Source organism: Crocodylus siamensis, chromosome 9, assembly GCF_052110815.1.
Source record: "Crocodylus siamensis isolate JL-2025a chromosome 9, ASM5211081v1, whole genome shotgun sequence".
NCBI lineage: Eukaryota > Metazoa > Chordata > Crocodylia > Crocodylidae > Crocodylus > Crocodylus siamensis.
The window spans coordinates 31,572,786-31,600,687 of NC_143403.1; the positions used below are offsets into that span (position 1 = coordinate 31,572,786).

The following is a 27,902-nucleotide window of genomic DNA, read 5'->3' on the forward strand; positions in this document are numbered from 1 at the left end:
GGAAAGGCAGCAAGAAGGCACAGCAGCCCCCCTGGCTCTGCAGGGACCTAGCGGACCTCCTATGGCTAAAAAGGAAAGCCTACAAAGGATGGAGGACGGGATTCACCTCCAAGGAGGATTATTCTGCGCTGGTCTGGTCCTGCAGGGAGCAAACCAGGAAAGTCAAGGCTGCAACTGAACTCCAACTAGCTTCAAGCATCAAGGACAACAAAAAGTCCTTTTTCAGATATGTGGGGAGCCAGAGGAAAAGCAAGGGCAACGTTGGACCCCTGCTAAACCAGATGGGGCAACTGACAACTGATGCCTAGGAAAAAGCCAACCTATTAAATAGGTACTTTGCGTCAGTCTTTCATCAATCCCATGGGACATCCATGCCAACCACAGGACAGGGAGGTCAGGGTGAGGGAAATCCCCTGCCCTCCATTAATGCTGACCTCATGAAGGAACACCTTGAGAGGCTGGATACCTTCAAGTCAGCCAGCCCTGACAATCTGCACCCCAGGGTACTCAAGGAGCTGGTAAGCGTCATAGCCCAGCCCTTGGCATGGATCTTTGAAAACTCCTGGCGCACTGGTGTAGTGCCCGAAGACTGGAAGGCGGCCAATGTGGTGCCGATCTTCAAGAAAGGGAGGAGAGTGGATTCGGCTAACTATAGGCCCATTAGCCTGATGTCTATCCTGGGGAAGATCTTAGAAAAGTTTATTAAGGAGGCCATCCTTGCTGGACTGGCCCAGGCTAACATCCTAAGGGATAGCCAGCACGGGTTTGTTGCAGGTAGGTCTTGTTTGACCAATCTCATTTCCTTCTACGACCAGGTGACCTATCACCTGGACAAGGGAGAAGAGATTGATGTCATATATCTTGACTTCAGAAAAGCTTTTGATCTGGTATCCCATGATCACCTCTTGGCCAGACTGGCCAGTTGTGGCCTTGGCTCCACCACAATCCGCTGGCTGGGAAACTGGCTCCATGGTTGGACCCAGGGGGTTGTAATGAATGACAGTCACTCATCGTGGTGCCCTGTGACCAGTGGGGTCCCTCAAGGCTCTCTCCTGGGACCCATACTGTTCAACATCTTCATTAACGATGTGGACATTGGAGTCAGGAGCGGACTGGCCAAGTTCGCCGATGACACCAAACTTTGGGGCAAAGCATCCACACCAGAAGGTAGGCGGGTGATCCAGGCTGACCTGGACAAGCTCAGCAAATGGGCGGACGCGAACCTGATGGTGTTTAACACCGAAAAATGCAAGGTTCTCCACCTTGGGAGGAAAAACCTGCAGCATCCTTATAGGCTTGGCAGTGCTACATTGGATAGCACTACAGAAGAAAGATTTGGGGGTTATCATTGACCACAAGATGAACATGAGCCTGCAAGGCGATGCTGCGGCTAGTAAAGCGACCAAAACGCTGGCTTGCATCCATAGATGCTTCTCAAGCAAATCCTGGGACGTCATTCTCCCTTTGTACTCAGCCTTGGTGAGGCTGCAGCTGGAGTACTGCGTCCAGTTTTGGGCTCCACAATTCAAAAAGGATGTGGAGAAGCTTGAGAGTCCAGAGGAGAGCCATGCGCATGATCAGAGGTCAGGAAAACAGATCTTATGATGATAGGCTGAGAGACATGGGACTCCTTAGCCTGGAAAAGCGTAGGCTCAGGGGTGATCTGATGGCCACCTATAAGTTTATCAGGGGTGACTACCAGGATCTGGGGGAACATTTGTTCACCAGAGCGCCCCAAGGTATGACTAGGTCAAACAGTCATAAACTCCTGCAAGACCGTTTCAGGCTGTACATAAGGAAGAATTTCTTTACTGTCCGAGCCCCCAAGGTCTGGAACAGTCTGCCATCGGAGGTGGTTCAAGCACCTACATTGAACACCTTCAAGAGTAAATTGGATGCTTATCTTGCTGGGATCCTATGACCCCAGCTGACTTCCTGCCCTTTGGGCAGGGGGCTGGACTCGATGATCTCCCGAGGTCTTTTCCAGCCCTGATGTCTATGAAATCTATGAAAATCACCTCACACACCTGACACAGAGCCTGCACAATCCCAGCCCCGGCACTTGGAAAACCATTCCAGAAATCCCCAGGGTCAGGCACCCTACCACGCAGACCCTCTCATGGCTTCTCTAGCTTCGAGCAGCAGCTGGGTGGAAAGGTGCAGGAGACTGGCACTGGGCCTGCATGGAGCCAACCCTGTGGGCTCACTGGCTTGGGCAATGGCATCAGGCATCTGGGCCACAGGTACATATTGTACTGGAAGGCTTTTTGGTTGCAGTTATAAGTTCCCAGGTTCCCATACTGAAGACAGTACACTGGGGGAGTGGGGGGAAGCAGGGAGTTGTCAACAGGGCACTGAACCTTTAAGCTGGGGAGAGCATCCTTGGAGCCTTCAGGGTGTCTGTCTGTGGGGCACGGCCAGCTGCCTCCCCAATTGGAGGTCAAGGACCCTTGAATTATACAGCCCAGGCAGGAATGCTGGGGTGTAGGGAAAGGGGGAGGGTGAATCACCTGCTTTCTCCACACCCCAACCCTCCCTTGCTGAGGTGCCAAGTTCTCCCCTCACTCCACTCCTGGGCACTTGAGAGCATGTCCTATTCAATGGGAGTATAAATCTGTGCAATTGACACATCCTTGCCGCCTCTCTCAGGGCCATGCCACAGTCTATAGGTGATTCAAGCCTAAGTACAAATACCCTGAGCATTGTATATGAACAGCTCCCTTTCACCCAAAGCACACTCTCAGAAAGGCATTGATAGTGTTTATTTGGCTCAGTAAGCATAGGGTAAACACTAATTTCAGCACAGAGGTACTTTTTAGTTATGTCTGGCAAACACTTCAGGAACAAGAAAAAATCCCCTTTGTCAAAAACCCCCAGACCTCCCTCCCTCCCTCTCAGTCCAGGAAAGGGACACATGTGATAGAAGGATTCCCACATGGGAACCATTACTTTGGCCATGAGAGCCGAGTGACTGAGTGACTCTTGGGATGTTCACCTGGATAGGCCAGCAAGCAGCCCAACAGCACTTTTCACCCACAGATCAGATCAGAGGGCAGGGGTAAGTCCAGTGGGTGCCAACTGATTCTGATTCCCACAGTGCACTCACTGTATTGGCCCCTCAGGGCAACCCTCAACCCCCTTCCTGCAATTGCAGCACCAGCCCAGCCCCAGACCTGCCCCCCTCAGTGTCATTAACCCCCTTTCCCCCCCCCCATGACTAGGACTGGGGGCGCAGGGGCTCAATGACATTGCTGAGAATAAAATTAGGGACCCCAGGAGCCACTCTCCATCAATCCAGGGAAGAGGGATTTGTGCAAGATGTAGGTATCATCTTGTAACAGGCAGCCTTCTCCAAGCCGATCTCACCGGGCCTGCCTCCCTGTTTCTGGGCTAACTGCCCACCTTCTCACCCACCATGCCTTGCTGGTAATTAATTAATGATGTAATTAAGCAGGAGGCTGCCCATTTTTGCCCCAATGCCAAGGGGCACTATCTGCATCTCTGCTCCTCCCCTACACTGCAGCCCAAGCCTCGCAGCTGGCATCTTGATGTTATCCTCATCACCAGCCCCCACACTGGGCCCCAGAATCTGCCTAATTGAACCCCACCTGGATTCCTCTTGTCAGGCAGTCTCATCCACCTTCATACTAGGCAGCATAGCTCCCTGAACTGCCTCCCCTTCAGGTGTGGTCCCCCTGGGACCTTTGGCTCACTAGCCCTGGCCCACCTCCAGACCTCTATGGCCTTTTCTCTCTCTCCGGGGGTCCACCCTCCAGAACCTACAAAGGGGTAACCCACTCGGTTGTGGGGGCTAGGAATTAAGGTGCCCTGATCCACCTTTCACTGGGGTGGTAACTGGCCTGGCATTGCCTGGGGGCACCCGTGCCACTGGGAGCCCAACCAAGCCACTCACTCCCAGCAGGGTGCAGTTTTAGGTTGTACCCAGGACCAGGAGCCTCCTGACCATCCCCTACAGCTCCTCCCTTACCTCTAGATGATGCCTCCAGCAGCAAAAAAACTGTCCTGTTTGTATAGGCAGCTCCAGATTCAAAACGCCTGCCCTCATGAGGCACCTGGCAGCTGCCAGCTCCAGGCCCTTAAAGTGGCAGACACAAACAGTGCCCTGCCACACATCCTCATCAGCCTCATGAAAGTCAGTGGCCCATTCACACCCTGGACACCTGAGTTGCGTGCGTGGGTGCACACGCACACACTCCATCTAGGCATCCGGGGTGCACACATGCATGGTGAGCACAGGATGCACTGGGGGGCCATGTGCAGGATGGCCAACTGGTGACTCATGACCATGAGGGTGCATGCCATGATGAGCCACTGCTGTATCAGGTCCAGGTGGGTGGCCACAGTGTCCCACAATCTCCAGTGAGACTCACACAGGGAAATGAGCAGGACCTGCTGCAGCTCTTGGGTCTCTTCACTTGCTTGAGTGTGCAGGCCAGAAAATGAAGGCACATGCAAGTTACAATGCAGAGGATTGGGGGTGTGGTGGCCCATGCCCAGCAGCCAGTCAGGGGTGGGTAGGCTGTTTAGCTTTATTCAGGAGTTTTTAGCAGCCTGGGGACCCTGCAGGGTACACTGGGAGGCTTGCAACAATCCCTCCCTTCTGGCTGGACTTGGCCCATGCAGACAGGCTCCAAGTCCCACCCTACTGAAGAGCTAACTTCTGTTTTGTTTGCTCCCGGTCTAATCTTGGGTGCTTAGAGCCAGGCTAGAAAATTAGAGCACTTCAGCCTCAGTCTTCTTGAATGCCTGTAGACTCTTAGCCTAAGCATCCAAAACTCTTTCAGAAGCTTTATTACTGTTATAGCAAAACTGTTTGAATTGGTTTACAGCTTGGACTATACATTGGTTTGCAAATCTGGTTTTCCATGGAGTTTAGGCCAATTGTAAAAATTCTCTGAGCTAAAAAACACAGGGAACACAGAATTCAGTGCAAGTAGGGTGGGCTGGGGGCAAGCAGAGTGCAATTCCCAGGCACCAACTAAGGGGTGCCAGAATGCCACCCTCTTCTTCCCCTAAGCCCCACAAGAATCTGCCCATGGCAGACTGCTCTCCACTGCCTGGCCATAGAGGACAGCAGCATGTAAGACTTTCTTTCCTTCACCTCGTTTCCTACCTACAGTGGTTAGCATCCTCCCCACCCAGTCCTTGGTGCCAAAGGAGCTTGCTACACTTCTGACAGGACTAGAAAAGTTATGCAAGACAGACCTATAAGTATGAGACATGAGAACAGGGTTATGTTCAGCCCTTTAATTGATAGACGGTGGTCATATCTATGCAAGACATTTACTGTGCAATTGACTAATTAGCTGTGCAGAAAACATCTTGGCATCTACACATGCACCCCTATTAGGCTGGAGTAAACTAATTTACTCCACAGCAGGATAGTTTACAAGTACTGTCCTGCTGCAAAGTAAAAGACACCACACCAGTACACGCAAGACACCTATACAGGTACAGCAAGGCTGCTCCAACACATTGTAATTACAGTATATTGGAGCACAGTCAACTAATCAAGTCAGCTGGAGCATGATAACTGCTGCACTCCAGCAGACTCCAGTCATGTGTATTAGCATTCCAGCACTGAAAAATGGCAGCGGGGGTGGTTTAACTAAAGCTTTTTTTTTTTTTTTTTTTTTTTTTTTTTTTTTTAAAAGCGCCTCCACCACCATTTTTCAGCACAGGGATGGTGATAAATGAGACACTCTGGGTACTTTAATTAGGGCAGCTCTCAGAGCCACTCTAATGCCACCCTCCCCCCCACACCCCCCCCCCCCCCGGAACATGTGTATAAACATGCCCCAGCCAGCCCCAGTGTTGATGGGGCTGGCTGGGGCACAAGTGTGTTTCAGTGCAGGGCTTACTGCTAACTAGCCCAGTGCTGAAGCACCCTCATGCCCCAGCCAGCCCCTATGCAGCACACTGAGCTGAGTCCAAGGAGCCCTAAGTTGGCAGGCTGATGCTCCTGGGCCCCCCTGCCAGCTGGGTCTGCTTTGACACTGCTCACCATGCTGCACATGAATAAACTGTGGAGCTTGTTACTCTGGAGCTAGTTACTCTTGAGTGCATGTTCAAACAGCATGCCCAAAGAGCAAGCAGCTCTGGAGTTTATTTATGAACCTTAATTGCTCATGTAGACATGCCCAGTATGAAGGAAGAGAAACAGGGGACACATCAGTATTGATAGTCCCTATATAAATACTCTTCAGCTTACCTGCTCTATTTCAATATGAGATACAAAATGCTGAGGAGCTAAGTGGACAGGTTATCTGACCCACTATAACCTCTTATGTTCTTATGACTACAGATTGATTAGAGCTTCTAGCCATTCCTGTAACAAATGAGTAAGAATACTGAACACCATCCAAGGCAAAACATTAAACACAAAAGAGTGCAAATGCAAAAATTCGTTAGTCTAACTCTAAGCAGTAACTAATGTCTCAATGCTTTCATAATCCTGACTGGGTCAAAGGCCATATATGCTGAACTAATTAAAACAAAAGCCAAGAAAGAAGAAACCAGCAGGGTAAAGAAGAACAACACAATGGGTGAGGGGCAGGGAGAAGGGCAAAGGGGAAGAAAGGTAACGTTCTTGTGAAATAAAAATTAAATGAGTGTTAAATACCCTACTGTGAATTAAGCATCAAGAGCAGTATTTGAAATTATATGGTTAAGTTATCCAAGGAAAGGGCATGTACTTCATAAAAGAAACATTATTCAGTTGTCTGATGCATGATCAGCATTAGATAATCCACTAAAATTACCAGCGGAACATATAGATACTGCCAAAGGAAGGGGGACACTGAAGCAGGAGAAAGGGACTATCATTGAATCACTAACCCCAACAGAAAGCCTAGCACACCTTGAATGAAACACTGGAGGAGAACCCCAAAAAGTAAATGGCAAAATAGGACAATGAAGAGTCAATAGATTGGGCAGAGAAGACTTTAATGTAAAGATGTTCATGTCACAAAGAAAGAGCCATAATCAGACGAGCCAGATCAGACGAGCATTCCATCTACTGCAGTAGCAGCTTGTTCATTACAAGAATCACAGGAAACCTCATAATGGGTAGAATAAGTTTCTCTCGCTAACCACCATAACATAACAGCTGGAACATAGATCAAAAGATATGAACCCTTTCCCTTTTTCCCCCAATCTTAACTAACTAACTGTAATCTTCTCATTAGCCAAATAATTCTCTAACCCTAAGCTTACTAAGCATTTGGCTCCAATGTCATTTTGTGGCAAGTCCCATTGGTTAATTATATTCTTTTCAAAATCACCTGCATCTTCTTTCATTTGAAATGTAGGAGGAACAATTGAAGTCATTTGACTTACAAAAATATTTTTTTCTTTAGAATCAGAGTCCATTCCTCTAAAGCTAACATAAAAGCAGATTTGATTCTTCCTGTAAGCATCTCTTCCAGTATATTTTGGGATTTTGGGTTAATCCACATTCACAAAATTCTGTGCTTCTGGAGAGTAGACTGTAGATGGTTGGCTCAAGCTTTCTCCACCAATTCATGGTTTCCCTGATTGTGGAAAATCATTAAAGTTGTCAAGATATGATCCTTGTTGCTGCAGAATCCTGGAGATCACATTTATATGTAGTTTGCTGTTACTACAGTAACGTGTAGAAGCTACATCCAAACTCATACACATGGTAAGAAACATTGACAAAGAAGTTTTTCTACCCAGGACTTTGTTCAGAGTAGCTGCTAAGTAAATTCATGCCTTAGCTTAGTGTACACAGAGTTTTCTTGTGGACACAAGGCCCTAAGCAAAACAGGCAAGAGTCAGGGCAGGGGAAGCAGGAGCAGTTAGGCAAAGTAACTAGCCCATGGCCACATAATGGTCAGTAGCAAAGTAAAAAAAAGATTTTGATGAAATGCTACCATCTTCAGCCATGGCAAGCTGCTGCTTTATAGGTTCTCTTTAGACACAGGAGTGGAGGTCCATGTTCAATGAAATTATTCCTACACATTTCTATGTAAAGTAAGTTAACTCTTTACTGTCTGGCCAGTATTTCAGGGCAAGGCAACTGACTTACCCCAAGGCAACATTACAGCACTTCAAGTAGAAAATGCAGAACGTATTGAGAAACCCCAGGTTAAAACTCCAGTGAAGACAAACTCATGGTCTCAATCAACTGCCAGGTGCCTCTTTCAGTTTATGTAATTCAGCTTATGTAATAAGCATTTTATATCACTTACAGTTTTTATCATGTACCTGAATGGATTTGAAATGCTTTGGTGGGATTTAGGGTGCATCTAGACACCTTATAAGATACCAGATACAGTACAAGCAAAAGTAAAAACCAACACAAACACAAACAACCCCCCAATCATGCCAAACTAAGTAACCCACACCAAAATTTGCTTAGTGTAGAAAATTCTGAGGTAAGCTGCAGTGAAAGTCTCTTGCGCATTTAAAGTGTACACCTTGACATTTTCCCCCCCCATCAGATTAGCAGTGCAGCTGTTGTAATAATTGGGACCCACTTCCTAATTGTGGGAACTAGGGTAGGTTTCATAAGAAGTTACAACAGACTGTAATAAATGTTGACAGAAGGAATACATAAAACACCACCACACAGAAAAACTGAAAGTTGCCAAAACAAAAAACTTCATTGATACAATCTGAGGGCTATAATACATTTCTGCTTGACAAACAAAGAGGACCATGAACTTGTTGTGGGGGGAAGGAGAGGGGGAAAAAAAACAACAAAAAAACCCAATCAATCAGCCAAGAATTGCTGTGTTAGAATTTGAGGCTAATAAAAAATAAAATAGTAAAGAGATGGTCTGTTTTCACTGGAAACATGGTGGGGGGGGCAGGGAGGGGTGCTGCCAGGACCAGGGCCGGGCAGCAGTGGGGGTGATGTCAGTGGTGCAATTTCTGTGCCTACAGTGGGGCATAGGGCTACAACCTGGCCAGACCCTATGCCCAGCAGCAGCGGCATGGGGTTGTGCTCCCCCACTGCCACCACTTATGCATTGCCTATGTGTTTTCCTACTCCTTTTGGAGGTTAACCAGAGAGACCTCGAGGGCTAAAATGGTGGAACAGACTCTTTGTGGTTTCCTTTCATTCTGTCATTTGTTGCCAAGTCTCTACCACCAAGACACCAGATCAGCAGGGATCCCAAACTGATACACAAAATCCTGATCTGTCTTCCCCTACTTTTTGCAATGCTTTGTTCCCCTTCAAACACATGCTAACTCTGTCCTTGTTAGCTTTTCACTCAATCCTGAGGTCAACTGCACTATATCACGTCAGCATAATACAATGAGATGGTCCTTTTGATGACTCCTCCTCTGCTCAGTGAGGTCAAAGGATCGGACTAGACAAGTTATGATACCATAGATTGGGAAAATGAACTTGTGTCCAAAGCTACAGCTTCCATCTAACATACCAATGCATAGCATCCATCCATGACTGACCAGCCCTCCCAGTATCCCAAGAACAAAAAGTCACATTTCCTCCACTTTTTCCAAGCCTGTATCTCCTCTTACCTGGCATCCATCTAGTTTGTCAAAAGCAAGAAAGTCACCACAATCTTCACAGTAGTCAATAGACAAACAGCATTCACCCTAAATAGTTAAACAACAAAAACAACTCACAAAAGAAAACAAAAACAAAAACATAATACTTTTTAGTAAAGGGAATTTGACAGATATTACTGAAGATTTTCCATTAAAACATGGACTTTCAGTTTCAAAATGTTTTGGTTCTGATTTTCTTCTTTTTTTCTGTATCCTAAATGATAAGTTTCAAAGTCTGGCATAAATTTTCAAATATGTCTACAGGCCAAGCTCTCCCCTGTTTGAAATCCCAAACCACATTTAGCTGTTTACCCTTTTGCAGAGGCACAGTCATCTTAAAGAGGCCCAGAGAAAAAAAGGGTTAAGTCAGTGTTGTGCTCATGCATTTCAGTATAATACTTTGACAAAACTATGAGCTGAACACTTTGAAAATGGTTAGAGAGACTGCACAGTTTTGGACTGCCACCAAGAGACATGGAAGGGCTTGTGTATTTCACACACAGAACCTGCATGTTTCCACAGGCCACAAAGTACTGCATCAAGTGAACAGCTTTTGTGTTTTAATTATGATAGTAACCTCTTTATCATCATCTATAACAAAGTTACCATACTTCACAATAGTATTGGAGGTGGAGTTTGGGATTGCAATGCCCAGCACAGAGTTAAAGAAATTTCTCTTATTCCATTCTCTACACCCCACAAAGCTATAGAGAACACTATTCTCCAATATATACATTGGAAGGTAAATGAGCTTCCCCCACCTCCTCCCAATTTCCCTGCTTATGTGTACTACTCAGTGATCTTTCTAAACCCTAAAACTAGCATGTAGTATTTAATTAAATCAGTGGTTCTCAACTGGGGTGCCACAAGAACCTGCCAGAGGTGCTGTCACAGGGTGAAACTGCCCTTTATGCCTCTCTTCAGGAGACACAGAGCCAAACTGCCAAGTAGCTGCATCAGAAACGGTGCACTTACCTACATAATACTATGCAGGCATATGTGCCATGTATATGGTGGCTCTTCCTAGCTTGACTCTGACATGAAAGAGGCACCGGGGGCAGTTTCACCCCATGGCAGCAGCAGCCAGGATATAAATGCTACTGACAACAGATACTGTGCCACATGCCTCTCTGCAGAGCCAGGAGTGCTGCAGCAGGAAGGGCATACCTGCCTGAATAACGTAATGTACACAGGAATGACCTTTCTGCTACAGCTGCTTGTCAGTTTGGCTCTAGCGTGCCTCCGGAAAACAAAGGTGTGCAGGACATCACACACCCTGCATGCCTCTGTTCCCCAGAAACACTATGCATGGACAGACTAAAAAAGGCTACCAAAAGACTACATGCTCTGGCCACAGATGCTTCCCGATCTGGTTCTGCAGGTGTGCAGTGCAGTTCTACTTGGCTGTGGCAGCAGGAAGAATATAATATAACTAGTGAATTGCCCGAGGAGAATGTCCGGGGAGGGGATGCAGCAGTGACTTGGTCATGTCTCTTGACAGCAAAATAGTGTCTGCTTAAGAGTGCTTGCTGAGGCATCCTGCAATGGCTAAACTAGCTTTCTGAGGGTAAAACCTGGTTTTCTGCTGCTTATCTATGTATTGTGGAATGTTTATAAACTAGAAGAAAGAATGTAAAAGGAAGCCATTGTGGTTAAGCATTTCCTGTATGTGGTTAATACAGTTTGCCATAGCTTAAAGACAGCTTCATTAGCGATGGCACAGCTATAATTAATCATAAGGAAAGCACAAAGGCTTGTACTGCTATTGGTCAGTCATAAGGAAAGTTTGTAGCATAGAACTATAATTGGATGTAAGCCAACAGCTAGCTCAAAAAAACCCAGAAAACAAACAAACAAAATCTATAAATTTGCTGGCACATCCCCATCCAAAAAAAACCCAACAACAACAAAAACGGCTGAAGGAAAGCAGCATAATAAACGAAGCTATCATTGTGAAAGAGAAACTAGAGATCTGAATTCAGTAGGGTGGTGGGTCCTGAAAAGCCTGAAGACTAAATATCAGGGTCCTTCCTGGTACCCCTTTGGACAGCATAGATTGGAGATGCTCGACTTTGCTGGATTTCAAGAGACTTGTTGTATACAAAGAAAGCATAAAAGGGGAATGCCGACAAAGTTGCCGACTCAGAGATTTACTGTCGGTCTTTGTTGTGCTGTTAAGCTTTGTCTAATTACACGTTTGTTAGATCAATAAACCTTTCCTACCTTTTCACCCCAACCACACTCTCCATCCTGAACCAACCCATTGCAGGTAGCTGGGACAAAATTTGGTGTCATGAATAGGACTGAGAGACTCTGATCTGGAGAAAAACATCAGAAGAGGAAGTTGGGTGGGTGGGCTCAGTTGCTGGTTTTGCTTAAGGAAGTAACAGGGATGGAGAATCCTGAGTGGGATGAGGATAAGTTGAGGTCTGCCCCAAATGACCCAGGAACCATACCTGATCAGTGGGCTAAGTTCACCTCTGCCACCCAGGGTAAACCCAAGAAGAGGTGTCTGTCATGGCTGCTGGCTGTGTGTCTGCAGTTGGGGGCTGAAAAGATTTCCCAGCTCCGGGAAGAGAACACCCAATTAAGTAAACAACTAAAAGATGTAAAGAATTCCAGCAGTGTGGTGTGTGAAGCTGCAAGAGAAGCTCAGAGTTGCTTGGAGGCTTTAGAACAAAAAGAAGGGAAGGTTATAATTGCATGGGTTGGGCAGCTGCTTCCCTTCAGAGGAAGGCACAGTTAACACAGGCTGTGGAGCCTCCTTTCAAAAAGGTACAACAGCGCTTGTATAAGAAACAGGAAGTAGAGCTCTGGGAAGATGAGGGAGAAGAGATTGATGATGAGACTTATGCTGAACCGCCCCCATATGTCCCTGCCCAGAGGGAAGAAGTCAGCCAGACATTTCCTATAATAGTAACTCACTCAGAGCCTCAAGAGGAAAACCCCCAAACAGAACTACATTCTTTTACCCATGCAGAAACACAAGATATTTAGGAACAGCATAAATCCAAGCTGGGGGAACCAGTAATAGACTGGGTAGTTCAAATGCATACTGAAAGGGATTCAGCAATCTCTGAGAATCATGCTGAGGTGGCCTAAATAATTCTGCGCCCCAAGCTCCAGTTGAATCAATTTTCAGGAGCCAGTGAAAATGTGCCTTTGTTTCATAGTTTCTAGAGTCGGAAGGGACCCGAGTAGATCATCTAGTCCAACCCCCTGCCATGACAGGAAAGAGTACTGGGGTCAAATGACCCCAGCAAGGTGTTCATCTAGCCTCCTCTTAAACACCCCCAGGTAGGAGCATGCACCACTTCTCTTGGAAGTTGGTTCCAGACCCTAGCCGCCCTGACCGTGAAGTAGTGCCTCCTGATATCCAACCTAAACCTACCCTCTGCCAGCTTGTGACCGTTATTCCTGGTCACTCCTGGCAGTGCTCGGGGGAAACAGGGACTCCCCCTGTGCCTGCTGATCCCCCCTGACTAGTTTATAACAGGCCACAAGATCTCCCCCTTCAGCCTTCTCTTTTGGAGGCTGAACAAGTTCAGGTCCCGTAACCTCTCCTCATAGGGCCTGCCCTGTTGTCCCCTGATCATGCGAGTGGCCCTCTTCTGGACCTTCTCCACGCTGTCCACATCCCTCTTGAAGTGCGATGCCTAGAACCAGAAGCAGTACTCCAACTGCGGCCTGACCAGTGCCGCATAGAGGGGGAGGATCTCCTCCTTGGACCTGCTCGAGATGCATCTGTGGATGCATGACAAGGTATGGTTGGCCTTCCTGACTGCCTCCCCATGTTCATCTTGGAGTCAATGACAACTCCAAGATCCTTTTCTGCCTCTGTGCTGACAAGAGGGGAGTTCCCCCAACCTGTGGTATGGTGCCAGTTTGTTCCTCCCGAGGTGCATCACCTTGCACTTGTCTGTGTTGAATCCCATCCTATTCTCATCCGCTCACCCTTGTAACCTGTCTAGGTCTGATTGTAGCCTGTTACATCTTTCCAGTGTGCCCCCGTCCCCCCACATCTTAGTGTCATCAGCAAATTTGAACAGGGTGCTTTTTACCCCCTCGTCCAAGTCACTGATGAAGATGTTGAACAGTGTGGGTCCGAGGACCAAGCCCTGTGGAACCCCGCTGCCCACGTCCTTCCAGGTTGAGAAGGACCCATCCACCACCACCCTCTGGGTGCGGCCCTCCAGCCAGTTGGTGATTCATTTGACTGTGTGGGTGTCAACACCACAGTCCCCCAGTTTCTTTATGAGAACTGGGTGAGAGACAGCGTCAAAAGCCTTCCAGAAGTCCAGGAAGACTATGTCCACTGCTACCCCTGCATCTAGTGATCTGATCATAAAAGGCCACCAGGTTGGTCTGACAGGACCTGCCACTGATGAACCCATGTTGGTTGCCCCTAAGCATGCAGTCCCCTGCTGGCCCCTCATAGATGTATGCCAGAATAATTTTCTCAAACAGCTTGTCTAGGACTGAGGTAACTAACTGGCCTATAGTTTCTTGGGTCCTCCTTCTTCCCCTTTTTGAAGATGGGAACCACATTGGCCTTCCTCCAGCACCACACCAAAGCACCATGAGTGCTTTTAAAGCTGTGCCGGGGTCCTGCAATGACCTCCGCCAATTCCTTTAGAACTCTAGGGTGGAGATTGTCTGGACCAGCTGACTTGAATGTCCAGTCCCTCCAGAAGTTCCCTAACTAGTTCCTCACTAACCCTTGACCCAGGTGGGCCTCGCCTGGGGCCCCAAGGGGGGCCCAGCAGGGAGGTGGCTGTTCTGGTCCCTACTTAGGAAGACGGAGGCAAAGAAATCATTAAACATGTTAGCTTTGTCGTCTGGTGTGACGATCAAATATCCCAATGTGTCCTGCAGGGGCCCCACATTACCCAGAACCTTCTTTTTACCCCCTATGTATTTAAAGAAGGATTTTTTATTGTTCTTAATCTGGGAAGCTAGCCCCAATTCCATCTCTGCCTTGGCCTTCCTGACTGCCCCCCTACATCCCCAAGCAACAGCAGTATAGTCCTCCCTGGTGATGACCCCTTCCTTCCATTGGGTGTGAGCTTCCTTTTTAGCAAGGAGACATTCCCAGATGCTTTTGGTGAGCCATGGAGGCTCCTGCTCCCTTTGATCCTCGTTGGGATTACCTTCCTTTTGGCTTGGAGGACCATCTCCTTAAGAAGCGACCACTCTCCTTGGACACCTGGCTCCCCTCCCCTCTTGGACCTCAGCACTTCCCTAACTCGTTGAAGTCTGCCCTCCTGAAATCTAGGGCTGCTGCCTTGCTGCAAGCCTTTGCCACCTTGTGCTGGATGGTGAATTCCAGCAGGCGATGATCACTGTCACCCAGGTGGTCAAGCACCCACAGCCCCCTCACCAGGTCGTCACCCATGTCCAGCACTAGGTCCAAAGCATCTCCCCTGGTGGAGCTGTGTACCTCCTGGGTTAGATGGAGGTCCTGCACTCTAAGAACCTATGTGAGCAGTCAGACCTGGCTGACTGCTCTTCCAAGCAGATGTGGTAGTCATGGGGGACCTGAACTTCCCAGACATCCTTAGACTTCACTACCTCAGTGAGCTGACCCAAGAATTCCTGGTCAAGCTCTTCCCCCTGGTTGGGAGTTCTGTAGTAGATGCCCACTGTTAAGTCTCTTTCCCCTCAAGTGCCTGTACTCTAACCCAAAGCACTTCAGAGTGCCCTTCCTCTGACTCCTTGCTAATCGACGAGGATGTGTATTCCTCCTTAATATAGAGTGCCACGTCCCCACCTCTCCTTCCTATCCTGTCCCTCCTGTACAGCCTATAGCCCTTGACATTCACCGCCCAATCATGCGTTGTCCCACCACATTTCAGTGATCCCCACTATGTCCGGGCTGGTGTCAGCTAGCAGGAGGGTGAGTTTTCTGCTGTACTACAGTCAACTGACAACAGCTATGATAATATTAGAAGAAAAGCTTAACCCTACCCTTCAGGCATCGGCTAATTTAGAGAAGGCCGTCCACTATTTGTATCAGTTAGTGCTGACTGACATCATCCGTGCAGGAAATGGGACTCACACACTAGATGAAGAAGTCGTAACTGTACCAATGGAGGAGGTTCTGCTGGCGAGCACTAGTGTCACTGGAAGAATTTTCTGCCCTAAAGGCAAAACTGTTAACACTTCCCCAGGTGCATGCAAGGCTATCACCACTTACCTCCTCTAATTTCCAGTCCTAGGAAGTCCGGCCAGCCCAACCCCCAAAAGAAGGACCCACCGGGGGGGGGGGGGGGGGAAGCAGTAGTTAGCTCCTTAATTCAGATCCCCGTACAGATTCAATAAAAAGCAAGAAGTCAAAATCAACATGCTATTAAACACAGGTGCCCAGATTTGCATTTTAGATTCCATGAATTAAAAAAGGAACCCCTTATCAAGTAATTGAAGTTGGAGGCACTAGATGACCAAGACATCTAGTTTGAGCAACCTTAGTGTTACCTAATGGCTCTAATGTAATGACAGCAGCAATAGTACTTAAAGTGGGGGCCAAACTTACTGGAACTAAATGTATTAGATGACAGCAGTTTGCCCTTGAGCAAAAAAATTAGCAGTTTGGGTGTGCAGTCTCTCACCAAAAAAAAAAAAAAAAAACCCAAACCAACAGCTATGACAGCTGCTGTCCCGTCTTTACCTGCCTTAACAGAAGACATCTAGCATTATGGGCCTGCGTGGATCAGATCCATTAATATCAAAAAACATGTAGCGACAGAACATGTTTGTAGCTGTAGAAGTTGTCATGGGAATAATGTCCACTTGTGTCTCTGCAAGAGCTACTGCCCAAGACACGCATGCAGCACTGGAAGCTTTGCTAGCCATATTTCCACTGCCCATTTAATTACAGTGATAATGGCCCTTATTTCTGCAATCATCTTATACATGACTGGACTGTGAAATATAGCATGTTATAGACTTATCAAGTCCCTTACCATCTGCAGTCTAACAGATTGGTAGTGAGCCAATGGCATCCTCAAATGCAATTTGCAGTTGGCCGCTGGCCCGGCTCTCAAAGACTAGGTCTTGCACTTGGATTGAGCTATCAATTAGGCCAATAACTGACCTTGTCCAGGAGGTATTCCTATGCAATAGGCCTTTGGATTTGGGTGGTCCCCAGGAGCCGGGAGTAGAGCGACCTAGGGCTGGTGACCCAGGAAAGCTCCAGACAGGGGATCAAGTAGTAATGAAACATCCCCAGGGAGATAAATGGGAGGGAACATTACTGGCAAAAGGTATGCGTAATATTTGGTGGGTATGTAAGTTAGATGAATCTAACAGAAGCCAAGCTTCTTATTGTCTTGTTCCTACAGATTAGATCTGTCTGCAAGTATGGCCGTAGCCATTCCTAATTAAACCTGCTACTGAAGAAGAATCCTATCACTCAAGCCCAAAGGAAGGTAATCCCAATGAGGATCAAAAGGGAGCAGGAAGGCACACAAGCCTCCATGGCTCACCAAAAGCATCCAGGAACGTCCCCTTGCTAAAAGGGTGGCATACACCCAACGGAAAGACGGGGACATCCCCAGGGATGACCATACTGCAGTCGCTCAGATCCTATCACTCATCTAAATCAGTTGGCACCACGAAGGGGTAGACTGTTATAATTGTGTTCTTCTTACACGCCTTATTGGATTTCTTGAGTAGGGCATGTCTACTATCCTTCCTATTACCCAGATATTAATAAACTTAATCCTGAAGATTTAAGAGTGGCCTGACCCTGAAGAGCATTCCCCAGAAACACACTCCGATGACCTTCATGTGGCCCAGCTGCAGTATCCATATTAAAAGAAACCTCCCACTCCAGAACAAATAAAATCCTGGCCACTGAGCAAGAGGAACAGAATAGTTAATTGGCATAGTAGTAATGGTCAGTGCTCCTGTGGCACCAGTTACTATCTTAAGTTCATTCCCTACCTGAAAGCTGAAATAGCTAACTGTGGGAGGGGAAGTAATTGTTGTAGTTCTGCTCGTCTATGAATTTGTTGTTACGCTCTTCCTGAGGGAAACCCCATTGAGCTTAACATCCCCGAGTCTTCACCTCCACCACAGCATTCCACATCTGTTCAGTCTCTCAAGCCACTGCATTTACAGAAAAAAAATCTACCCCCTCCCATTCCTATGGCCAACACCAATTGCAAGTGATAGTGAGACCCACCAGGTGAGAGGGCATGCTACAAGTTATTACATGGTTTGTAAATCATACATATACAGGTGTAGTGAAATACCTACATTAATACAACTAAAACAAAGCTGTATCTTCAAGTTTCCCCCAATTATCCCTATCATTTTATACAAATAAAATTTCTAAAGCAAAATTAGTGCTATGATTTTGCCAAGACAATGTTGTTTTTACCAGCACAGTATTATATCATCCTCATGAGCGACAGTGGGAGCTTTTCTACTCCTTGAAGGGCAAGACATAGTTGCAGGCTCCCCCAGGGGGAGGATAAAATGTGAGCTGTGAGGAGACAGTGTTCACTGTTGTTTTTAGCCATTCCCCCCTTGAGAGGCCCCGACACTGGCTGTGTATAATACCACACCCTGGTGACAGTCACAGATTAAAGCCCCGACCCTCTTAAATGCTTCATTGTTCACTGCCCGAGTATTATTCAGAGCAGAACAATGTCTGAGCTGCCTTTCCAAACTGTTCAGCAGGAGCCTGTGTAGCTAAGGGGCTACTTAAGTGAGTATGACCAACCATCTTCCGTTCCACAAATACAGTTGAGTCCCACAAATAGAGAGGCTCCAAGTTATCTTTAAAAATAGACAACTCAGCTATGAATGTATGGAACTTAAACAAATCCCGGGGGGGGGGGGGCGGAAAAAAAATCGCTAAAGTAGTAACCAACTTCCGACAAGCAGTGAAGCTGCTCACCAGGGGAGGCATGCTTGAGAAAAAACACCTTAGACCATACTGATGAATTAACAACAAATATAAGATTAGAAACAGCCCGTCTTGCCAAGGCCACAATAGACACTGCTTTTAAAGCCAATACAAATCAAACTTGAAGTACTGCCTGTGCACAAATTCAGTTATCATTAAACATGCATTTTCCCCAAGTAACAAACAAACAAAGTTAAAAACAGAGAATAGCCCCCTGGTTTAAAACATCATGTAATACCCACAATATTTAAAAAGAAATACCCCTTTCAAAGCACCTAGATTACCACTTGAAAAAGCTGTGGTAAAGGAAAAAAAAAAAAAGTGTTCATTCCTAGTGAATAAGGTAAAAAATAGAAGTTAGACCACTGCTTATTTGCTTAAACACAGAGCTAGGAGGAGAATGCTTTTGAGACTGAAATCTGCATCACCCCATATGGGAGAGTTATTCCCGATAGCCCTTGGTATGTAGCACAATTCCTCCTAGTTCAAATCAGTAACATCTTAAATTAATTAAAAACCCTATAGAAAGGATGGCCTCTTAGTCTGCCCAATATGACCCGTGTATATGAACTACCTAGTGTATCATATGTAACAATAGGGCAATGTGTTTGTTAAGACAGACCAGGTTCCTTACTATATAAAAATGGTACCACAGGGCTCGGTCCTCGGGCCCGCACTGTTGAACATCTTCATCAATGACTTGGATGAGGGGGTAAAAAGCACCTTGTTCAAATTTGCTGATGACACTAAGATATGTGGGGATGTGGGCATGCTAAAGGGAGAAATAGGCTGCAATCAGAGCTACACAGGTTACAGGGGTAGACAGATAAGAACGATTCAACACTGACAAGTGAAAGGTGATGCACCTGGGGAGGAAAAACCAGAAGCATACCTACAGGCTAGGGGACTCTCTTCTTGTCAGTGTAGAGGCAGAAAAGGATCTTGGAGTCAGTGATGCCAAGATGAACATGGGCAGGCAGTGTGGGAAAGCAGGCAGGAAGGCCAACCATATATCTGAAGCAGGTCCAAGGAGGTGATGCTTCCCTTCTATGTGACACTGGTCAGGTCAGTTGGAGTACTGTCTAGTTCTGGGCACCACGCTTCAAGAAGGATGTGGACAACATGGAGAGGGTCCAAAGGAGGGCCACTTGCATGATCAAGGGGCAGAAGGGCAGGCCCTACAAGGAGAGGCTATGGGATCTGAACTTGCTCAACCTCCATAAGAGAAGGCGAGGGGGGTGGGAAATCTAGTGACCCGTTACAAAACTAGCCAGCAGGCACTGGGAGAGTCCCTGTCCCCACCCCCCCAGCGCTACCAGGAGTGACTAGAAACAAGTCACAAGCTGGTAGTGGGTAGATTCAGACTAGACAGCAGGAGGTGCTACTTCGCAGTCAGGGCGGCTGGGATCTGAAACAAACTTCCAAGTGAAGTTGTGCTGGCCTTTAAGAGGAGGCTAGACAAACACCTTGCTGGGGTCATTTGACCCCAGTACTTTTCCATGCCAAGGCAGGGGGTTGGACTTGATGATCTGCTCAGGTCCCTTCTGACCCCACCAACTATGAAACTGATTTAAAAACACCAAACAAACAAACCCTGAAATAAAAGTAAAAAGCTGCAAAGCCTTGAAGCAAAAGCTCGACAAGGCACTCTATTAACCCTCCTTGCTCAGGAGAATGAGAAAAAGAGTCAATGTGCCTGAGCCATATAAATAATATGATGCAATTTGTGCTGTTCAAATGTCACCGTATATCACATCAATCACATGGCTGACCACCTTAAGTGTTATAATGCTCTGTCTTGCCTTAGTAGCCATAGCTAAATAGCGTTTTAACAGTTGTAGTAAATCTGCCTGTGCTATGCAAGTTAAACTCAAAAATCCCTTCCCATTCCCTAATGAAATATAGCTTAGATGCTAAAGCTAAAAACAGGTCCCAGGATGCTTCAACAACTAAGGAGTAAAATGTGGTAGAGACTTGGCCATGTCTCTTGACAGCAAAATAGTATCTGTTTAAAAGATTGCTTGCTGAGGCATCTGCAACAGCAAAACCAGCTTTCTGAGGGTTAAACTTGGTTTTCTGCTGCTTATCCATGTATTGCAGAATGCTTATAGCTAGAAGAAAGAATGTAAAAAGGAAGCCATTGTGGTTAAGTATTTCCTGTATGTGGTTAAATGCATTTTGCTATAGCCTAAAGCCAGCTTCATTAGCAATGGTGCAGCTAAAAATTAATCATAAGGAAAACCCAGAGGCTTGTACTGCTATTGGTCAGGCATAAGGGAAGTCCGTAGTATAGAACTATAATTGGCTGCAAGCCAACAGCTAGCTCAAAAACAAAAACCCAAAGAGACAAGAAAAAACTAACACCTAAATTTGCTGGTGTCCCAAAATTGGCTGAAGAAAAGCAGTGTAATAAGAGAAGCTATCATTGTGAAAGAAACCACAGACCTGAATTCAGCAGGGTGGTAGGTCCTGAGAAAGCCCAAAGACTAAATATCAGGGTCCTTCCCGGTACTCCATTAGACAGCAGATTGGGGACACCTACCTTGCTGGATTTCAAGAGGCTTGTTGTATACAAAGCACAAGAGGGGACTGCCAATAAAGCTGCTGACTTGGAGATTTACTGTCCTTGTTATGCTTTTAAGTTTTGTGTAATTACATGTTTGTTAGATCAATAAGCCTCTTACCTTTTCACCCTGACCACTCTCTCCATCCCAAACCAACCCACTGAAGGCAGCTGAGACAGGGGGAGCGTGGGTGGCACGTGGGAGCATGGGTTCTGCCACCTCTAAGGAAGTGGGGGATGGGGTGGGCAGGAGATGACATGAGGCCAGCCCCACTTTGCCCCCTCCATCATGGTGGCGTTCTATTGTACTACTGCTTCCTGTCCGTAAAACACACTTGAAGTACTCTGGTTGGTTTCAGTAACAACTGTTCAGCATTATGGACAGATAGAGATGGACTAAGCCCTTTATTGTATTTGGATTACAAGTCACCCAATTAATCAGTAGCATATTAATGTGCAAACCACAATTACAATATTATATTTAAATTAGTTTCCTTATAAATATTATGGCTTAAGTCTAAAAAGTTTGTGCACCTGTAGACTAAAATGCAGATTTTTGATGAGGGCAGAATTACTATAAATCAAGAACAAACCTTCAAACAATTTGATTAAAATATTACACAAGTTATGCTCTTTACATCAATAGCAAGGGTATTTTGGTATTATTTTGGATTGTTGCCAATACACATACACAAATTAGTAGTTCTATTTTTCATATATCTGGAGTTTGTCTCACCGTATTCCCATTTCCAGACTGTTTAGTATAAATAATAGTTCTCTTTTCCCCCTGGAACTCTATATTTACTCCACACCCATCCTGCTTGCCTGAGAAGGCTAAAAAGCTAAAATTTTCCCCAAGCTCTATCACCACATCATGTCCTTGTGCAGATGAGATTTCCCTCAGCAAAATAGTCATCTCTTTAAAAAGGTAAAAGAATGCAACAGGTACAATGGCAACTAGTTTTCCTTTTCAAATAACGAAATCAAGATATACTGATTTGCTGAACCATCACTGCTAATTCTTTCCCCTAATCCAATCATCCAAAAAATAAAATTAGAAGCCCCAAAAAACAAACCAAAGTCTTTTTTGTGTAAAAAGTTGGTTTCAAACTGACTCAAAGCCAAAGGTTTTTGTTTTTTTAATATTGTTTTTGAAGGAAAGTCTGGAATATAAAGCAACTAATAGTTTTAATCAGTTATATGCTTCTACAACCATTTTCAGATTTCACAGGAGTCTTTCCAGGACTGCTCCCTTTTCCCCCCCACTTCTGAGTGTCCCATAAAATTCCCCAAGACTATTAATCTATTGTTACTCCCATCAAATCAGATGATATCAAGTTAGGTGAGGAGAAGAGGAGAAATTCTATAAAATAATTAATTATTCACATGTTTATTACATATAAAAACTTGGAGAAGGGGAAATAGATTCAAATGACACATTAGGGGAAAGAAATAGTGCATAAAACACAGCACAGAATAAGGGGGGGAAAGAAAAACACCCCCCAAAACCAAAACAAAAACAGTTGATTGTTAAAATTAAGAATTATAATAGGAGGAAGAATTGAGGACTTTAAAAACAAAAGAGGGCTGGCTAGAAAATAAGAATTCCACTTTTTCTTTTTTTTTTGGCAAAGTGAGGTTTCAAAATGTTTAATTCTCCATCGGAATAAACAGAGCTTTCAAAGTTTGCCACAAAATGAACCAAAAAAAGCATAAACCAATGCTCCAGATTTTGCTTCAAAAATTCAGGCAGGCAATCAAATAAATCTCTTAAATTCTGGGCATCCACACATCTTGAATAGACTAAATTATGGAGACCGTGGTTATGCTGGACCATCTTATGTCCTAAATATCCATTCTGACTTTGTTTCTTTTTGTAAGCAAGGTTTTTTCAATAAAACCAAAGGATTTCTACAAGTAGTATCAAGTTTTGACAAGCCAGAAATTGTAGTTCAAAAACATCCCATCAAAAGGAGGCTGGCAAAACATTTAAAGTTTATTAAAAATGTCTCCCCCTACATTCAGAACCAGCTTTTTCATGCCTGTAACAGACTTCTAGTTCTTTTAAACTATTAGGTGATACTATTACATTCCACTTACTTTAAATTCTACCCTGGTTTACAGCTGTATGGGGCATTCTTATCCTGCCTAGCTAAAAGTGCAGTCTGGCTCTGTACTCTTCAGCTGCCACATTTCACTCAAACTTGGTTGTCCTTTAGGGATAGAAGCAGCAGCTACCTAGCTTTCAGTATACTTTATCTGAACTTTTAATCTGAAAACTTCCTAAAGTGCCAGTAAGTTATAGGTAGGGGTTTCATTTGTTTGTTTGGGGGGAGGGGGGGGCATGCAGGGAGGAGGGGAGCTGGTAAAGGAGCTTGCTGTTTTGCTTAAGACAAGACCTCAAGGTGAAGGCTTATTTTAGTTAACCCTCCTGTAGTGACTGATAGCCAAACTCCTCAGCTGCTGACATACCAAATCTAAGAAGCTTTGTGCACAGCTGCCAGTGGTCAGTAAAACGTGGTATTAAATAGCACGTAGCTACGGCTAGAAAGCTTATTTCATGACACTGTCACCCTTCTTGCTCATATTCATACTACTCAGTAGCCTGGTTCCATTTGTTTGTTTCTTATGGTAACAAACATCAAGGAGGCACAGACAATACAGCAGAAGCTAGAATGGGGGTGGAGGAGAGGATTGGACACTACATGGATAATGAGTTACATTAGATCAGGGAATAATAGTTTTCATGCTTCAGAACTTAGGCCAACTGCTAATAAAAGGGATTAGAAGAGAATCCCCCAGTGGCCTAGCTATTTAATTTATGTCCAGCATGAGGTTCTCCCAGCACAGTGGCGGTGCATCAGCATGATTCATGTGACAATTCCCATGTTCTGCATCTCCCAACCAGCTCTGACAAAGCAGAGCAAATTTCAAGCCACACGATCTGTTAAGTGTTCCTCTTAAATCACTTTAATCCGTTCTTCTCACATATCACATTCTGTTTTAGTTGGTTAACCATAAGAATAGGAAACATTTTTCTTGCTTTTATTTTTCCTTACTTAAGGGAAAACACTGTTCTCCGACTGATGCAAAGGGATATTGATCAGAACTCATTGTAGCACATCAGTGTCCTAGTGGTGGCCATGATGCCTCCTGGTGCCTCTGCAACCATGCCCCACTCTGGCCCTAGTGCACCTTCCTTGATGAAATAAGGAAAATAGGGAGGCTGTCCAAGGTCCTTTGCATGAGTCCCAGTGCAATTGAACTGCATTAGGGTCCTCACACCCCTTGCTAGGCCTCACTCTATAAGATTGTGCTGATGCAGGGCACCTCAAGCTTTAGAGAGCTAATTGTAGGGTTCCAAATCTCCCCTACACTACACCCCAAGCTTTGCAGGTGTTACCACCACTGTTGGGGCTTCAGTCTCTCCAGCCTCCACCTTTTTACTCAAGGTAGACCTGCTAGCCTGGGCCCACTATATTGGACCTGGCTTTGAGGCACCAGCTCGCATTTGCCCATCCAGGTGCTGGGCCCCTGGTCCTAGTCTGGCACTGTGGCCCTGCACTCTGCCCACTCTGGGCTCAAGAGTCACTCAAGCCTTGAGCCTTCCCTGGCAGGGCTCAAAGACAAGCATATGCCCTTCAGGCACCAATAGGGCCTCCGTAAACAGCCCCTTACAATCCCACCAACCAATGTAGACACAACAGAAATATAAACCCCCAAGGCTATAAACATAATGAAGTGGAAATAATAGCCCTGCCACTTTATTAGCGGGGCAAAATTTTCCATCTTAGAGTGTACCTCCCAGCTCAAGCTCCTTGCAAACTCCCAAGCCTAGCATCCCTAGGCAAGAGATCCTTCCCCTGCAGTTGCCAGGAAGAGACTACTTTGCCGGCCCAAGCCTCAGGCTTATATGCTCCCAGAGCCCTGCCAAATTCCCCATCAGCTGGCTGCCTACAGGTGCCTACTAATTGCCTCATTGGCCTGTTGCCCCAGCAACCTACAGCTGCTGCACCCTGCTTATCCTGCAGTGCTCCCTCACTGGGCTGCTTTCATCTCAAAGGAACAGAGAGCCTTCTGCTATAGTCATCCCAAAAATATTTCAAAATTAAGACGACTGATAGGAGCCTGGGCTGCTTAAGGAGAAAACTGCATAAAAGAGCAACAAATTCTAATCCAGGTCAAAAGAAACCAGTAGTTTGATCTGATTAATTGAGACAGAAGTGCTGATGCACTTAATGGTAGATAAGAGTTTGCATCACAGCGAGTGCCATGATTGGCAAATGTTGTTGCCATTGTTAAATGGAAAGGCCAAGAAGGTATAGTCGAAGACCAAATAATCTTCTTGTCCATCTAGATAGCTGTATGAAATCAAAACTGAATCATCCCATCAGCAGTATATAGGGAAGTTTATATTCCAAGATGTTCACCAACTGCACCGACAAAACTAGCTCTTGTGCCAGAGCACAAGATGTTCAGGGTTTGCCTTGCTCCTCAGAAGTGTGACGTCATAGGCAACATGTAAGAGTGGTACAGGGGAGCATGTGTTCCCCCCACCCCCCAAAATTGGCTCTCACTGGCCAGGGAGTGGGGAGTGCCAGCTGGCGTCTCCCCAGCAAGCAGCACTTCATTTTGCTGGTGGTACTTCTGGTTTGCCACCAGCACTTACGGGGTTGGCGATTGGCCACTGAGAAACCCCTCCCCCGAGGCACCAGGCACCCATGCATGGGGTAGATGGCTGGGGCCATGAGTCAATGTAATAACTTCTTTCAAACCCTACATTAAAAAGATACCATACAACTACAACACAGAACTGAAAATACATCTAACAAACAGGAAGCCAAGAGCCACTGATATTTTGTCTACAATACTGTTGGGTGTAGCTATGCATTCATTATAAGATAGGAGTAACTGCTGTACTACCTAAAGAGAAGGGCCTACATCTGAATAGAAAACAATTATCTGTTGTGTTTGGCACAGATGTAATGTTCTCTTTTCTTAAATTTTGAAAGATATTTATGTTTTCTAAAAGAAAAAAAAGTGTACGTTGTTTTATTCTACCTTGGATTTCTCTCCCCTTTAAAAGATTTTATAGCTAAGCAACTTCATTACTGAGGCCCTTCTAGAAACCATGGGACTGGCACTGGGTCAATATCATTGCTTTTGAAAACTATGTTTGCAAAATAGTTCAAACCATCAAGAAAACAGATTAAATGGTTTTCTGCTGTCCAGTACAGACTCTTAGAAAGTCATAGCTTTTGGATTGCTTCTATTTTTAATTGATAGAAGATGAGAGAAAAATCAGAACTATTGGATCTAAAATGTGGCCCCACCCACCTGCTGCCCCCCCCCCCCCCCATTACAGTTCCAACAGCAAATTCAAGAACCACTTTTCCAGGCAATGCCATTAAAGTTCATTCTCTATTTTTCCAAAGTCAATGAAAAATGAATAGATGTAAAGACACTTCCAACCCAAGTGAAGATTGTCTTAAGAACAGCTGTTTAAGTTACAATAAATGAAGCACATTTCTATAGGAAACAAGACTGTGACAACTTCCTACATTCCAATATTAGAATAACAAAACAGATGCCCTTAAGATACCTCAGTGTTGGGTATTTGTATTGGTTTGGGGTTTTTTGTTCTCCTCAAGGTCCTACAGAGCAGTGAGTTCCACATTTCAGCAGTTCACTGGTGCTCCCAAGCCCATGAGAATACTACTCCAAAAGCTTGACAGTCTGCCTCATGGACATATCACAGTCAAAGCAGCAGGACTAGAAAGAAGTACAGGAGAACAATGAAGATGTAGTGTTCTGAAAAATGGACATCCCATATAATAAAGAAAGCATTTAGGTTATGACACAACTACATATAGAAGCTTGTGCTAGCATGTGGCAAAAGCAAGCAAAAAACTAAGAAAAGGTTGTAATGATACTGCAGCCAGAATTGGTCCGTCTGCTCAGGACTCAAAATTCAAGTCTATGGGTACACACAGACATTCAGGGACATTTGATATTAGACATTGATCTATCACCAGAAGGGGGGTGGTGGAAAGGGGGAATAGTGAGATCTGGGAGGGTTTGGCAGAATCAGGAGGCCTGTGGGGCGCTCCTCTCCCCTGCTCCCTAGGAACAAGGGTTATTTTTGCCACCCTCTGCCCCCTCCCCCCCATAATTTACTTCCTTGGCTCCTGGCACTGGGAGTAGCTTGTGGGATAGAAAGACTTGGTGGTCTTGGGGAAGGAGGGAAGGGAGTCTGCTGGCTGGTCTGTGGGGGCTGGAAAAAGCACAGCACAGGTGCTGGGGTCAGCAGCTGGGACTGGTCTCACTTGACCCAATCCAAGTTAAAATTCTTCACCAGTACAGTTAACATGGATCTGATCAGCCATTTTTAAGCTGATCCAACTGTCCTGAACTCCTGTACAGTTTGCACTTCAATCCCTAGGTTGCTGGATCCAAGTGTAAAGGTCCACACTTAGGCAAAATGAGTTGGATCTGGTGGTCACTTTTAACATGATTTAGCCTCCCCATACAGATGTCTACATGTACCCTATAGGAAAGGAGTCCGTTAGGATCACACAAGTATCCAAAATACAAAGATGTGGCATTGCTACACCTGCATCTCTGTATCTAAGAAATAAGATACTCTTGCCAGTGAAAAAAACCCTAGTTGCAGGGTTTAGGAGAAGGCTACTTTAAAGACCCACTTCTTCAGTACAAATAGATCTAGTCAAAATTCAACTGCTTTGTCAATATTTATCTAGCATATAGATAAACACAAGACTTTAAAAGGGCACCGATACACGAACTGTGGAGCGTGGCAGTTGCCGTGCTCCAGCAGACTCCAGCATCTTGTATATCAGC

The 27,902-nt window shown here is 45.6% G+C and overlaps 1 protein-coding gene across 1 annotated transcript in view; it reads right to left on the minus strand.

Annotated features, from left to right (window-relative positions):
- Window positions 1-27,902, minus strand: part of LOC149857272 (ferritin heavy chain A-like) — a 54,443-nt gene that overhangs the window by 17,654 nt on the left and 8,887 nt on the right. The window contains exon 7 of the mRNA XM_090063291.1: window positions 9,535-9,612. Coding sequence (XP_089919417.1) covers window positions 9,535-9,612 — 78 coding nt within the window. The remainder of the gene's footprint in view (window positions 1-9,534; window positions 9,613-27,902) is intronic.